The 16,888-nt window shown below is 47.9% G+C and overlaps 1 protein-coding gene across 1 annotated transcript; it reads right to left on the bottom strand.

The window, feature by feature from the left end:
• Positions 1–487: 487 nt before the first annotated feature.
• Positions 488–2,026, bottom strand: LOC119367940 (putative protein Brevis radix-like 5). Its single transcript, XM_037633312.1, has 2 exons — positions 1,727–2,026; positions 488–1,608 (listed from the first exon to the last, which is right to left on the bottom strand). The coding sequence occupies exons 1-2, from the start codon at positions 1,808–1,810 to the stop codon at positions 817–819; spliced, it is 876 nt and encodes a 291-aa protein (XP_037489209.1). The 5' UTR covers positions 1,811–2,026; the 3' UTR covers positions 488–816.
• Positions 2,027–16,888: the final 14,862 nt, after the last annotated feature.

Below are 16,888 nucleotides of genomic sequence, written 5' to 3'. Positions count from 1 at the left end.
CACTCTAAAACATGTCTACATACATCCATATATTGTAGTCCATTTGAGATGGCTAGAAAGACAAATATTTAGGAACGGAGGGAGTAGATGGGTGATGCATCCATGCATAACCGTCTTTCTCGTCAGACAGAGAGACACTAGAGCAATCTCACAAAGGTGAAACAACTGATCCATGAGGCGATCATCAACAGTTCTACGAAACTGAAGCTTTGAATGCACACCATCTCAGGCCTGAGCAATGGAGCAATTCTGTTCATTAACAACAGTAGTATATACTCCCTTCGTTCCTAAATGTAAGTCTTTGTAGAGATCCCACTATGAACCAAATACGGATGTATATAGATGCATTTTAGTGCGTAGATTCATTCATTTCGCTCTGTATCTAGTCCATAGTAAAATCTCTACAAAGACTTATATTTAGGAACGGAGGGAGTAGCTCCCAGAACTGTGTAGCCAGGCACCAGTGCCCAAATAAGACATCCTCCCAGAATTAAACATTTTTGTCATTATACAAAAACGTTCCATCAATAGGCCATAGCCGATCTTTACTGCTCCAACTGCTCAAGCCAGCCCTTGCAGGAAAATGCCTGGCCGTTGTTTACAGCCTTGCAGAAAGTATCGAATACAAATGAAAATGACGTCTTCAGGGGGAAGGCATGGCACATGCACAAGCAGGACGACATGTCCACCGAGCTACCGTAGAAAACCAGTGAATCAGTATAAACAAAAGTTGTTAAACCCGTGCCCAAGCCTGCTTCTGTAAGATGATGGACACGACAGACCGGAGAAAACCCTAAAAATAATAATCATTCCTGTCTAATTTATGTGCAAGGAACGACACTTGTGTTTGTGTGATTGTGCTTGGCCTGGGCCTCTCTCACCCCTGCTGCCACTGTTGTTAGGAGGCGTGGCGACGACGAGGCCCAGTATGGGCGAGCCCACGGTGCTGGCCGACCCACCGCCGCTGCCGCTGCCGCTTCCGCTTCCGCTGGACGGGCCGGCCGAGGTGGAAGCCGAATCGCACCCCAGACGCGGCCACCGCCGCGGCTGGTGGTGGTCGTCCTCGGACTGGCATGGCGTCGCGGGCTCGTCGTCGTCGATGCCGTCCTCAGCGTCCTCCTCCTCGTGCGACCATCCGGTGGATTGCACGATGCTGTAGAGCTCGACGATGCTGTCGTAGTTGTCCGCCCACCAGCGCTGCGCCGCCCGGGGCCCGTCGAACAGCTCCTCCCGGAACCTCAGCTTGCGGAGGTGGTTGGTGCCGTCGGGGCGCGACACCAGCGTCATCAGCACCCCGGGCTCCGGCTCCGCCACCCACTCGCCGTCGCTCTGCTCCTCCCCGGTCGTATGGTCCGCCGCCGCCGCCGCCTCCTCCTCTCCCCCCTCCTCGGGGACGTCTTCGAGGCCGGAGCGGCACCGGTCGCATGGCGCACGCGTCTTCCCCTCTCGCTCCTCCGGCGCGATCTTGGCGGACGCGGACGCCGCCGCGACGTCCTTGTCCTGCGGCTCCAGGTCCTCCTCCCCCTCCGCCCCTTTCCGCCGCCGTCGCCTCGCCCGCGCGTTGCCCCCGCCGCCGCCCGCCTTCATCTTGAGCGACATGGACTTCATCTGCACACACGCACACACAGACACGTCAGGCCGCCGATGCATCCGCGCGCGCGCGTACATACCGTACACGGGAAGGATGGAACGGAATCTGACGGATGGCGCTGGGCTGCCGGCGTACGTTCTTGGTGAGGTCCCTGATGATGCTGATGGTCTTGGTCCTGCCGCTGCCGCCGCCGCCGCCGCCATGGAAGCACGCGTGCATCTCGTCGATCCAGGCCGCCCGCCCCTCCCCTCCCTCCTCCTAGACGACGACACCTGGACGGTGGTGCGCTGCGAAACCCCTGCCCCGCTCTGCGCTGCTCTGCTCCGAGAACTCTGGCGGAAGGAAGGAGGTGTTGGTGGGGATTTCAAATGGGCGTGCGCACAGCAGAGGGGGCGGCACGGGATTAACGCTAGGACGAACGCGCGTGTCCATCTGATCCGGGGCAGCAGAGGCGCATGCAGTTAATGCGGATTGCCGATTGTTATGGCTGAAATTAGATTTCGGAGCGGTACTCGAGTACTACTGGCCAGCCGAAGCCGAACCAACCAACCCGCTCGTACCGGGGCTGGGAGCGCGCGGCAGTACGGCGGATTTTGAATTATCGCTCCACCCCGCGCAGGCCAGGTTCATTCACGCCATATCCAGACGTTGCGTCGCATTACCAGCTTGCCCGTAGTCTGAACATCTGCACGTACGCATCAATGAAGGAGAGGATACGGGCCGGCGGGATACGCCTGAAACATAAATTGCACCAGCTCACACGTCGCCTTGTGTGATACTCGCGCAACCCCAACCAACGCTGGCGAGGTTTATTACTCCATCTTCATGTTTGAATTGAAATGCACCGAAACCAAAATGGTTTTTCGAAAAAAATATTGGGTTGACTTTATTCTCAATCAGTACCAGTACTCCCTCCGTCTAGGTGTGTAAGTTATCTTACGAAAACCAAATAATCCCAAAACACTTAGGCGCGGTGCATTAACTTCTACCTCGTTTCTTGTTTCTTGACATATCAACCAATAAGAGATAAGAGGTGGGCATGCTTTTAATGACTTGAAACTATCAAACACGTCATGCAGTGGTTAGTTCATTGCATGCAATACTATTAATTAGCAAATAAACATTAACGTCTCTTGTTTTTCCCTTCTCATTGGTCAAGGTGCACAGCCTAAGATGACTTACTCACCTAGACGGAGGGAGTACTATTTATCGCTTTGGTTAAGAAAATTAGTTGTTGCTACTTTCTCACTTAATGTTGTTATAAAAATGATTGGGTAGTTATTGTTGAGTATATTAGCAGAAAATTTATTAGTAATATAATTCAGAGATAAACTATGATCATATCATTGACGGTGTTAATATCTTACTGATATCTAATCACGTGATCACGCACTAGGCATATATAGTAGAAACATCTATGCAAATAGCTAAAACGACTAACATAAAAATAAAGAGGAAGAGAAATTAAATTTCAGGGACCGAAAGAGGCGCCCACCCCATCCGCCCGCCCATGCCCTCTCCTACGACTCGCCCACCCCATCTGCTGCCTACCGCCACCGCACCACCCAGGGTCGCGCTAACTAGTCGCCCCATGCCTCGTCGGACCAAACCCACGTGCTCGCCTCCTCCTCCACACCCACCACGAGATGTGGAGGTACCTCAGATGCCGCTCTTGTTCGTTTATCAAACATTCTCGGAGATGCTACGACCAATCAGATCTGTGCAACCGGCGATACTGGAGGAGACGAGAGTGCGGCGATGGAGGGAGCGACCGATGAGGATCTGCGACGACAAGCTCTCATGGTTGCAGTGCGTGTGGGAATGGAAGGAAGCCGAGCAAGACACGGAAGAGGATCTGGATTTGAGATCCAGACATGGGGGGGGGGGATATGCCCAGATATGCAAAGACCAGGCGGATCAGGGGCTTCTGAATCTGGCCTGGCGGATCTATTTCGAGGGCACCATGGCAGAGAAGTGAAGGATACCACACCCAACTGCTCCACTGGTGACGTTCGTCAACTGGGCAAAGCAGGAAGGGAAATTCGAACGACCCGTGCCACAAGGCGAGGTGGGAATGTATTGTAGGTATGATGCCCACCAATGTCACGCCGGAGCCAAAAGCGGTGGATCCCTGGCCATTCCTGTTGCCGGCACCAGCAACAGACTAAGTCGACAGTTGGACTACATTGGAGGAGTTGGCGAGATTCCTGAAGGAAATATGCCCTAGGGGCAATAATAAAGTTGTTATTTTATATTTCCTTATTTCATGATAAATGTTTATTATTCATGCTAGAATTGTATTAACCGGAAACTTGATACATGTGTGAATACATAGACAAAACACCATGTCCCTAGTAAGCCTCTACTAGATTAGCTCGTTAATCAAAGATGATTAAGTTTCCTAACCATAGACATGTGTTGTCATTTGATGAACGGGGTCACATCATTAGGAGAATGATGTGATGGACAAGACCCATTCGTTAGCTTAGCATTATGATCGCTCATTTTTGTTGCTATTGTTTTCTTCATGTCAAATACATATTCCTTCGACTATGAGATTATGCAACTCCCGGATACCGGAGGAATGCCTTGTGTGCTATCAAACGTCACAACATAACTGGGTGATTATAAAGATGCTCTACAGGTATCTCCGAAGGTGTTTGTTGGGTTGGCATATATCGAGATTAGGATTTGTCACTTTGAGTACCGGAGAGGTATCTCTGGGCTCTCTCGGTAATACACATCATAAGAATTCTTGCAAGCAAAGTGACTAATAAGTTAGTTGCAGGATGATGTATTACAGAATGAGTAAAGAGACTTGCCTGTAACGAGGTATGAAGATACCGATGATCGAATCTCGGGCAAGTAACATACCGATGACAAAGGGAATAACGTATGTTGTCATAACGGTTCAACCGATAAAGATCTTCGTAGAATATCTGGAAGCTAATATGAGCATCCAGGTTCCGCTATTGGTTATTGACCGAAGAGGTGTCTCGGTCATGTCTACATAGTTCTCAAACCCGTAGGGTCCACATGCTTAACGTTCGATGACGATATTGTATTATATGAGTTATGTGATTTGGTGATCGAATGTTGTTCGGAGTCCCGGATGAGATCACGGACAAGACGAGGAGTCTTGAAACAGTCGAGAGGTAAAGACTGATATATAGGATGATAGTATTCGGACACCGGAAGTGTTCCGGAGGGTACCAGGTACATATCGGAGTACTGGAGGGGTTTCCGGAACCCCCGGGGAGAAGATATGGGCCATAAGATGGGAGCACACTAGCCCGCAAGGGGTGGCGCGCCCCCCTAAGGCAGGTGGCCGAATAGGAGAAGGAGTAGAGGGGGTTCAACCCCCCTTCCTTCTCTTCGTCCCCCTTCCTTTCTTCTCTAATAAAATAAGGAAGGGGGAGGCCGAATTGGGAGGACCCCAAGTAGGATTTGGCCTACTTGGGGCGCCCCTGGCTTCCTCTCCTCCCCACCAACCTATATATATGTGGGGAGGGGGCGCCTAAAAGATACAACATCAATTGTTAGCCGTGTGCAACGCCCCCCTCCACAGTTTACACCCCCCGGTCATATTCTCGTGGTGTTTAGGTGAAGCCCTGCGCGGATCATATCACCATCACCACACCGCCGTGCTGATGAAACTCGTATACTTCCTCGACACCTTGTTGGATCAAGAGGGCGAGAGACGTCATCAAGCTGAACGTGTGCAGAACTCAGAGGTGTCGTGCATTCGGTACTTGGTCGGTTGGGGCTAGAAGAAGTTCAATTACATCAACCGCGTTGTCAAACGCTTCTGCTTTCGATCTACGAGGGTACATAGACAAAGTCTCCCCATATCGTTGCTATGCATCTCCTAGATAGATCTTGCGTGAGCATAGGAATTTTTTTGAAATTGCATACTATGTTTCATAACAGTGGCATCCGAGCCAGGTCTATGCGTAGATGACATGCATGAGTAGAACACAAAGAGTTATGGGTCGTGATCGTCATATCGCTTACCACCAATGTCTTATTTTGATTCGGCGGTATTGTTGGATGAAGCGACCTGGACCAACTTTACATGACCACGTTCATGTGACCGGTTCCACCGACAGACATGCAACTAGTTTTGCATAAAGGTGCCTAGCGTGTGTCTGTTTCTCCTAATTTAGTTGAATCGGATTTGACTGCGGTTAGTCCTTGTTGAAGGTTTAAAATAGCAAACTTGATAAATCATCGTTGTGGTTTTTGTGCCATAGGTAAGAACAGTTCTTCCTAGAAGCCCGTAGCAGCCACGTAAAAATTGCAACAACAAAGTAGAGGACGTCTAACTTGTTTTTGCAGGGCTTGCTTGTGATGTGATATGGTCAAGACATGATGTGATATACGTTATTGTATGAGATGATCATGTTTTGTAACAGTTATCGACAACCAGCAGGAGCCTTATGGTTGTCTCTTTATTGGATGAAATGCAAACGCCATGTAATTGCTTTACTTTATCAGTAAGCGGTAGCAATAGTTGTAGAAGCAATAGTTGGCGAGACGACCACGACGCAACTATGGAGATCAAGGTGTCGTGCCGGTGACAATGGAGATCATGATGATGCTTTGGAGATGGAGATCAAAAGCACAAGATGATGATGGCCATATCATGTCACATATTTTGATTGCATGTGATGTTTATCTTTATGCATCTTATTTTTCTTAGTACGGCGGTAGCATTATAAGATGACCCCTTAACTAAATTTCAAGGTATAAGTGTTCTCCCTGAGTATGCATCATTGCAACAGTTCTTTGTGCTGAGACACCACGTGATGATCGGGTGGGATAGGCTCTACGTTCACATACAACGGGTGTAAGACAGTTTTGCACATGGAGAATACTCGGGTTAAACTTGACGAGCCTAGCATGTACAGACATGGCCTCGGAACACTGGAGACCGAAAGGTCGAACGTGAATCATATAGTAGATATGATCAACATAGAGATATTCACCATTGATGACTACTCCACCTCACGTGATGATCGGACATGGTTTAGTTGATTTGGATCACGTATCATTTAGATGACTTGAGGGATGTCTATCTAAGTGGGAGTTCTTAAGTAATTTGATTAATTGAACTTAATTTATCATGAACATAGTCCTGATAGTATTTGCATATCTATGTTGTAGATCAATGGCCTATCCTACCGTTCCCCTGAATTTTAATGCGTTCCTGGAGAAAGATAAGTTGAAAGATGATGGTAGCAACTACACGGACTAGGTCCGTAACTTGAGGATCATCCTCATTGCTGCACAAAAGAATTATGTCCTCGATGCACCGATAGGTGAAAGGCCTGCTGCAGGAGCACATGCTGATGTTTTGAACATCTGGCAAGCTCGATCTGATGGCTACTCGATAATTCAGTGTGCCATGCTTTACGGCTTAGAATCGGAACTTCAAAGACATTTTGAACGTCATGGAGCATATGAGATGTTCCAAGAGTTGAAGTTAATATTTCAAGCAAATGCCCGAGTTGAGAGATATGAAGTCTCCAACAAGTTCTATAGCTGCAAGATGGAGGAGAACAATCACTACAAAAAAATACACTTTCGTGATGGTACGTGTTTGTCACAGTTGGTCACGTTTTTTGTCATGCATGTACATCCATGACGATTTTATGACAGAATCAAGATAGTCATACCTGTGCTGTCGTAGAAGTGTTCCATGATTACCAAAATTATCATCACGAAAGTGTCCACTTCCATGACGATAAATCACGCGTCATGGAAGTGCTTTCATCAAGGGTGACCGAGATGTGGCATCCACCATATGGGGTCATTCGTTAAGCTATTGGGACCGGTTTTGGATCCGATAACCCACTAACAGCCACGACCAGTGGGGATTTTCCACGTTTAAATTTCTCATTGGCCGGAGGAACCACGTGTCGGCTCACCGTTGGGATAGATGTCATCCACTCATTGGACCGAAGGCGCCTATGATACGTCGACACGTGGCACGGCCCAACAAAGGCCCATATAGGTTAAAAAGGTCGGCCCAGTCAAAGGCTCGTAGGATTTACTCAGGTACTAGTGTGCCAGCCCAATAACGACTTGTTTAAACATGGCTCATTTACGGCCTGCAGCCAGATCTAGCATGTTAATTGTTCACCGAATATTTGGGCCCAATTACGGCCCAGCGACATTATGGCATGTTAGAGGCCCGATGTAGACATGGGCCCATTTCAGCCCGGTGTTCCTTTCGGCCTGAGAATGGCATGTGTTATCCATGGGCCATATATAGTCCGACGCGACATACGGCCCTCTAACGGCCCGTGATAAAGGTGGCAACAATTCAGCCCAACATGATTTGGGCCTGTTAAAGGCCTGTCGTGTAATTCGACATGTTGATGCCTCTACAAAGCTTTTGGCCTGTTAAAGGCCCGTCATATTAGTGGGCCAACTAAGGCCCGAGATATGTTTCGGCCTGGTAATGGCCCATCATATAACTGGGCCAAAAAAGGCCCGGTCTACATTTTAGCCTACTGAAGGCCCGTCGACGACTAGTGAAAATTGAGGCTCAACATGCATTTCGGCTTGCTAAAGGCCCATGGTTACTTCTAGACTGTAACAGGCCAGCACAATATTCAGCCTGTTGATGGCCCAAGCTACATGGGCCCAACTAAGCTTTGGGTCCACTAAAGGCCCAACTAAACTGTGGGCCGAATATAAGCCCGTGTAAGTTGTGGGCCTAGCGCAAAGTGTGAAGGCCCCAATGGCCTTCAGGCCCAAGAAAGTTGCAGGCCGACCCAATTGTGGCCCGCTAAAAAGCAGGCAAGTTAGAGGCGAATGTTTCGGCCCGGTCGACTACATCAGATTTTCTCCATTTATTTTCAGATAGCGAATGATGGCAGTAACTAGTAGGAATTAAGAACAAACCTACTCTATACAATAAATAAATTACGACATAGTAACTTAGAATAAACCTACACTATACAATAAAGGATTTATGGTATATTACATCCACTGGGCATCGAAGGTCGCCACCAATGATCATAAAGCGCAACGAAGGAGCAGATTACAAAAACTGGGCGCCATCACAGCATAACAGAATAATACTGAACCAAGACCACTTCCAAGACAGTTCAAGAAAGGTTAGCCTTGCATGGGAACTGCTTCACAAGCTGCGGAGCAAGGCTGTGAGACCGTCCTAGCATGTCTATCATAGATTCCAGGTGTAGCTGTTTAGCAATAAGGTTCTCATTGGTGTTCTCCGCAATCTTTCTTAGAGATAAGACTTCAAGTCAAAGTTGAGTTGCAGAATGCCTTTCTGCTAGAACTTGGATTGAAGAAGTCGAACTGATTCAGATAGCGAATTCTGTGAGCTTGTCTGACTGCTAGTCTCAAGTAACTTGAACACCACATCAAGACAAGACTTTGGGGTTGTCTCGCTTTCTTTAAGATGTTTTGCCTTCTTTGATGTAATATATGTTAGGTTTGTCTCACAGCCTTCAGCAGACTTGTGCATGCCATCAGGCATCTCACCCTGAAACAAGCAGAGAGATGGCATGTTTTGCATGTGTATAAACAAAGATGATAACTATGGGAAAATACACAGGAGCACCTAGGTGCTCCATCCCCCGACATCACCGCCATTCCTATGCATCTAGATTCGGATTGCTGGCTTTAAATGCTTTGTGTTGAGTTTTGTATCACTGTTGTATCTCTGAAGGAAACTTCCCGTATATTTATGTACCTATGTAGGAGTTGGACCCACCGTATTAACTGTCCGTTACCGTGTTAATATTTGCAGCCGCCTTGCACTATTTCTCTGCTCCCCTTGCTGTAATAGCTCCCATAGTTATCTCCTTCCCACGCCCGCACCACCGTGACTTACTAGCCCCATGTCATGATCCCTTTGCTTTCCTACGCCCCGACGAGCAACCGCTGTGCTCCGGCCCACACTGCCGTGCCCCTTCTCAACCCCGCGGGCCAACCGCGGCTAGCTCTGCCTCCTATATGGTCTGGCACCGCCTCCTGTACGGCCTGGCACCTTCTCCAATGCCACCCACGCGTCACCAGTGGTCGGGACGTCACCCCCAGGCACCGACAAATCCGACCTCCCACGCCACCCTGCACACGGCCACCCATGAATCCGGGTGCTGTGGAAGCATGATGGCGACGAGCTGTCACTGTAGATTTGGCATGAGCTGAGACTTCAGGGATGAAAGCCGGCGACCAGGCAAGGACCAATTCGGCGAGCTCTTCGCCAAGGCATTTTCTTTCCTCTTTTTTTCTTTCTCTGAAATATTTCTTTCCTATATTTCTCTCTCGAGGTTTCTTGGAATTCTTTTTACGAGATTAGATTTTTCTTTCGAGGTTTCCCTCCGATTGTTCTCTCCAAGTCATATTCTTTCCTCATTTTTTTTTCTCTGAAAAGTTTCTTAGATTTTCAATCTGTCCGCCTCGAGGTCTGTTGGGGATATAACTATTGGGTATAACCCTCCAAGAGGGACGGGTTATACCTATAGGCATTCTTGAAGCCCAAAGCTCAAGGTCGAAGACCGCGGCTTAGTAAGGGCCCAAGGCCTAGAGGAGACTTAAGGCCCGTAGTGATAAACCATCGTAGAGGTGTGACTTGTATTGTAAGGTAAGAGATATTAAGAGACCGAGCCGGATACTGTTTATAAGCCGACCGGGACTCTGTAGAGCCGCGGGGCGTCAACCTCTGTATATAAGGGGACGACCCGGCGGCGGTTCAGGGTAAGAAACAACAACTCGAGACTCAGGTAAAGCGTATTTGCTCCCTGTTCATCGAAACCCCAGTAATTCCATCACAACTAGACATAGGATTTTACCTTCATCGTAAGGGGCCAAACTAGTATAAAACTCTCGTGTCTCTTGACCCGATTAACCCCTTCAAGCTTCCTGGTTGCGATGGCTTCACAACGAAGTCCGTTCCTTAGGACATCTGACGTGACAATTCCATGACAGTTGGCACCCACCGTGGGGCCAGCGCACGGTGGATTTGAGTTCTTGAAGGGCAGCTTCGATTGGCTCAAAGGATATGCTTTGGGCCGGATGACCAAGAGTCATCGCGGCAAGCTCTACATCGATGATGCAGGCTGGGACCCCGACGCCGGCTCAATTGAGTACGGGTACCGGGTCCCCTTCGGCGGAATCCATGTCTTCATCGGCAAGATTGGTGAGCCGGGCCCTGAGCCGGACATCTACACCGACATCATCGAGATGGCTCAACATGCAAGACCCGCCCAGGCTCCGCTGGCGGTGAAGCATGCCTTCGTGGGATGTGTCCACGGAGGACTCTCTGAAGGATCTGCCTCTGGTGGTGAGACGACCATCTACTCCGATGGTGAATCGTCCACAGGTGAGACGGATTCATTATATCAACTGTAGGATGGTGGGCTTGGGGGCTGTTTTGATGGCAGCAGTATTCTGGATTGCCTCGAGCCGCCGAACAGGGTTGGGATTTTCATGGCTGGCACACAACCCGTCCAAGACTCCACAACTACAGCAACAATAACCTCCAGGTCAGCGGCAGCCAGGGCGGGAGGCCCTGTGCGCTCGCCGGCTCAGGTGTTGATGGATCTTACAGACAAGCTGACCACCCTGTTAACCGCCATGGTCAACCCGGCGGATCAAGCTCGTCATGATGCAGAGGTGGCGCAGTTAAAATTAGACATGGCACAAGCTAAGGAAAACCTAGCAGCGGAAGATGTTAGGATCACTGCAAAGAGGGCGGCTCTGGACCTTCAGGCTCAGCAGATTCAGGCACATACCTTTCGGCTCACGCAGGACTAGAACGCAGCTAATGAGGTCATGAGGAGGAGGCATCAGAAGACTCAGTCTAGACTCCCCCCGGTTTATGATCCTCGGAATATTTTTCACACGCCAGGGGCAGGGCCCAGTAACCCGCCGTGGCTTACTTCGCATATAGGCAACCCGCCGTGGCTCTCTCCACGTGAAGGAGCGGACCATGTTGCGACACCCGAAGACGGCGCGCCATTTCAGCCATAGGTGATCGGACCTCCTCACGTAAACATGGCGCCGCCTCAGTATGTACCCACACCTCCGGGTCACTATTCCAACCCATTGGAGAACATGATAGCAGCAGCGACACGATTGGCGGCTCTCCCAATTGATGGCGACTCTCCGGCAGCAGTTGAAACCCGCCGGGTGAGAGAACTTCTTCAGACGGCTTTGGCACAACAGGAGGCATACTCATACAGCCGGGACAGGATCCACTCAACCCCTCGTCCAAGCCGAAGCCCGATTTATAGCATGCACATGGATTCAGCGTCCGTTTCAAGCAACGTCAGACGCCGTGACCAGCCAGGTGGGCTTAACCCGGCGCGTCATGAGGCTGTTAACTTGGTAGATCAAGACAGAATACGGCAAGAGGCCGAGCGGGCGGTTGATCAGGCGACTCAGTTAACAGCTTACCAGCTATATCCGGTTTATCCGACGACTTCTATTGAGGCAGGTGTAGCCACCCGGACCGGAGGAGTCCCATGTCTGGTGCCGGCTCTGCGTAACGAGCGTTTGCCCAAAGATTTTAAGGGACCTAGGAAGGTGCCAAACTACACAACCGACTTACAGCCCGGGGCATGGATTGAGTGTTAAGAGATGGCTATGGAGCTGTTGGAGGTTAGTGACGCTGCAATGGCTAAGTACTTCACCATGATGTTGGATGGAACTGCCCGCACCTGGTTGAAAGGCCTGCCACCGAATTCAATCAGCTCTTGGGCGGAGTTAAAGGCCCGGTTCATCCAGAACTTCAAGGACACGTGCAAGCAACCCATGTCGATCATGGATGTGACTAATTGCAAGCAAGAGGAGGGCGAGTCTACAACCCATTGGGTGCGCCGAGTTAAAGCGATAATACATTCATCTGATAAGATGGATGCCGGCTCTGTAGTCTTAATGTTGGATAAAAATTGCCATTTCTTGCCTCTGAAACAAAAGCTGGGCCGGCTCAAACGCGAGTGTAAGGATATGGGCACGCTGATGGCGGCTCTAGTTAAGTATGCTGATTCTGATAGTACCAAGGATCCCGAGTCTGATGATGACAAGGCAGGGAAAGGAAAGAAGAACGGCAATGGCAAGGGCCCTCAGCACAACCCGGCAAATCAAGGAGGTAATAAACGTAAGGCTGACGGCAGTTTGGATTTCGTGGCTAACACCAGCGCAGGGTAATAACCAGCGGCGCAAAGGGAGGCCACCTCCCCGATCTGGCGGGTCAGGCCCCACACTTGAGCACTTGCTGAATGAGCCCTGTCCGAGACATGACACTCAGCAGAAGCCGACTACCCATTTGTGGAAGGACTGTACGATCATGAAGGCCTTTAAAAATTCCAACATGTTTGATGGTAACAATGGGCAGGGTAACGATTCAGGTGGAGGCGAGTTTCATGGCCCGGGCGGCGGGTCAAACCCAAATTTCCAAAGTTCCCAGGGCAACCAAGGTGGATATAGCCAACAATCTGGCCAAGGCAGTCAACAACAGCAGCAAGGTGGATACTAGAGCCATCCAAAGCAGCTGAATGGTGGGCAATATCATGTGTTTACCACCAATTTATGTAACTGGGACCAGAAGCTGTTGGGGAACGTAGTAATTTCAAAAAAATCCTACACACACGGGAGATCATGGTGATGCATAGCAACGAGAGGGGAGAGTGTTGCCCACGTACCCTCGTACACCGAAAGCGGAAGCGTTAGCACAATGCGGTTGATGTAGTCGTATGTCTTCACGATCCGACCGATCAAGTACCGAACGCACGACACCTCCGAGTTCAGCACACGTTCAGCTTGATGATGTCCCTCGAACTCCGATCCAGCCGAGCTTTGAGGGAGAGTTCCGTCAGCTTTGCCTAAGCACCGCTACGATATTATCGAGGTGGATTATGGTGGAGGGGGGCACCGCACACGGCTAAGAGATCCAAGGGATCAATTGTTGTGTCTTTGGTGCTAGCCCTGCCCCTCTATTTATATGTTGAGCCCCATGGTCGAAACTTGGAGCAAAAGCCTCCTCAAAGTTGGTTTTGCCCGAAAGGCAAGAGTCCCAGTCGGACTCCAGGACCAAACGCCACAATCCTTGGCGTCTGGCCCAGACGCCATGGGCCTTGGCGTCTGGCCCAGGGCCAGATGCCAGGGTCTCCGACGTTTGGCCCCCTGGCCTCCGCAAAACTCCTGTTGCACCGACTTATAGCCCCGTGGGCCTGACCCCTTGGCCTAACCATATCATCCAATATATGAACCTTTACCTCCGGACCATTCCGGAGCTCCTCGTCATGTCCGTGGTCTCATCCGGGACTTCGAACAACATTCGGTCACCAACATACATAACTCATATAATACTATATCGTCAACGAACGTTTAATCGTGTGGACCCTACGGGTTCGAGAACTATGTAGACATGACCGAGACAACTCTCTGGTCAATAACCAATAGCGGAACCTGGATGTCCATATTGGCTCCTACATATTCTACGAAGATCTTTATCGGTCGAACCGCATAACAACATACGTTGTTCCCTTTGTCATCGGTATGTTACTTGCCTGAGATTCGATCGTCGGTATCTCAATACCTAGTTCAATCTCGTTACTGGCAAGTCTCTTTACTCATTCCATAATACATCTTCCCGCAACTAACTCATTAGTTGTAACGCTTGCAAGGCTTATAGTGATGTGCATTACTGAGTGGGCCCAGAGATACCTCTCCGACAATCGGAGTGACAAATCCTAATCTCGAAATACGCCAACCCAACAAGTACCTTTGGAGACACCGGCAGAGCACCGTTATAATCACCCACTTACGTTGTGACGTTTGGTAGCCAACAAAGTGTTCCTCCGATAAACGGGAGTTGCATAATCTCATAGTCATAGGAACATGTATAAGTCATGAAGAAAGCAATAGCAACATACTAAATGATCAGGTGCTAAGCTAACGAAATGGGTCAAGTCAATCACATCATTCTCGTAATGATGTGATCCCGTTAATCAAATGACAACTCATGTCTATGGCTAGGAAACTCAACCATCTTTGATCAACGAGCTAGTCAAGTAGAGGCATACTAGTGACATTATGTTTGTCTATGTATTCACACATGTATTATGTTTCCGGTTAATACAATTCTAGCATGAATAATAAACATTTATCATGAAATAAGGAAATAAATAATAACTTTATTATTACCTCTAGGGCATATTTCCTTCAGTCTCCCACTTGCATTAGAGTCAATAATCTAGTTCACATCACCATGTGATTTAACACTAATATTCACATCTGCATGTGATTAACACCCATAGTTCACATCGTCATGTGATCAACACCCAAAGGGTTTTACTAGAGTCAATAATCAAGTTCACATCGATATGTGATTAACACCCAAAGAGTACTAATGTGTGATCATGTCTTGCTCATGAGAGAAGTTTAGTCAACAGGTATGTCATATTCAGAGCCGTATGTATTTTGCAAATATTCTATGTCTATAATGCTCTGCATGGAGCTACTCTAGCTAATTGCTCCCACTTTCAATATGTATCCAGATTGAGACTTATAGTCATCTGGATTAGTGTAAAAGCTTGCATCGATGTAACTCTTTACGACGAACTCTTTTATCACCTCCATAATCGAGAAACATCTCCTTAGTCCTCACTAAGGATATTCTTGACCGCTGTCCAGTGATCTACTCTTAGATCAAAATTGTATTCCTTTGCCAAACTCAGAGCAAGGTATATAATACGTCTGGTACACATCATAGCATACTTTATAGAACCTATGACTGAGGCATAGGGAATGACTTTTCATTCTCTTTCTATTTTCTGCCATAGTCGGGTTTTGAGTCTTACTCAACTTCACACCTTGCAACACAGGCAAGAACTCCTTCTTTGACTATTCCATTTTGATTTACTTCGAAATCTTATCAAGGTATGTACTCATTGAAAAATCTTATCAAGAGTCTTGATCTATCTTTATAGATCTTGATGCTCAATGTGTAAGCAGCTTTACCGAGCTCTTTCTTTGAAAAACTCCTTTCAAACACCCCTTTTATGCTTTCTAGTAAATTGTACATCATTTCCGATCAACAATATGTCATTCACATATACTTATCAGAAAGGCTGTAGTGCTCTCACTCACTTTCTTGTAAATACATGCTTCTCCAAAAGTCTATATAAAACCATATTCTTTGATCAACTCATCAAAGCGTATATTCCAACTCCGAGATGCTTGCACCAGTCCATAGATGGATCACTGGAGCTTGCACATTTTGTTATCACCTTTAGGATGGACAAAACCTTCTGGTTGCATCATATACAACTCTTCTTCAAGAAATCTATTTAGGAATGCAGTTTTGACATCCATTTTCCAGATTTCATAAAATGTGGCAATTGCTAACATGATTCGAACAGACTTAAGCATCTTTACGAGTGAGAAAATCTCATCGTATTCAACACCTTTGAACTTGTCGAAAACCTTTCGCAACAAGTCGAGCTTTGTAGATAGTCACACTACTATCAGTGTCCGTCTTCCTCTTGAAGATCCATTTATTTAACTTGGCTTGCTGATCATCGAGCAAGTCAACCAAAGTCCATACTTCGTTCTCTTACATGGATCCTATCACAAATTTTATGGCTTCAAGCCATTTCGCGGAATCTGGGCTCATCATCGCTTCCTCATAGTCCGTAGGTTCCCCATGGTCAAGTAACATGACCTCCAGAATAGGATTACCATACCACTCTGGTGCAGATCTTACTCTGGTTGACCTACGAGGTTCGGTAGTAACTTGATATGAAGTTTCATGATCATCATCATTAACTTTCTCACTAATTGGTGTAGGAATCACTGGAACTGATTTATGTGATGAACTACTTTTCAATAAGGGAGAAGGTAAAATTACCTCATCAAGTTCTACTTTCCTCCCACTCAGTTCTTTCGAGAGAAACTCCTTCTCTAGAAAGGATCCATCTTAGCAACGAATATCTTGCCTTCGAATCTGTGATAGAAGGTGTACCCAACAATTTCCTTTGTGTATTCTATGAAGACGCACTTCTCTGATTTGGGTTTGAGCTTATCAGGTTGAAACTTTTTCACATAAGCATTGCAGCCCCAAACTTTAAGAAACGACAACTTCGGTTTCTTGCCAATCCACAGTTCATAAGGCCTCATCTCAACGGATTTTGATGGTGCCTTTTTAAAGTGAATGCAACTGTCTCTAATGTATAACCCCAAAACGATAGTGGTAAACCGATAAGAGACATCATAGATCGCACAATATCCAATAAAGTGCGGTTACGACGTTCA

Source organism: Triticum dicoccoides, chromosome 2B (genome assembly GCF_002162155.2).
Source record: "Triticum dicoccoides isolate Atlit2015 ecotype Zavitan chromosome 2B, WEW_v2.0, whole genome shotgun sequence".
Taxonomy (NCBI): Eukaryota; Viridiplantae; Streptophyta; class Magnoliopsida; order Poales; family Poaceae; genus Triticum; species Triticum dicoccoides.
The sequence above is the reverse complement of the archived record's forward strand: the minus strand, read 5'-3'. Positions and strand labels throughout refer to the sequence as shown.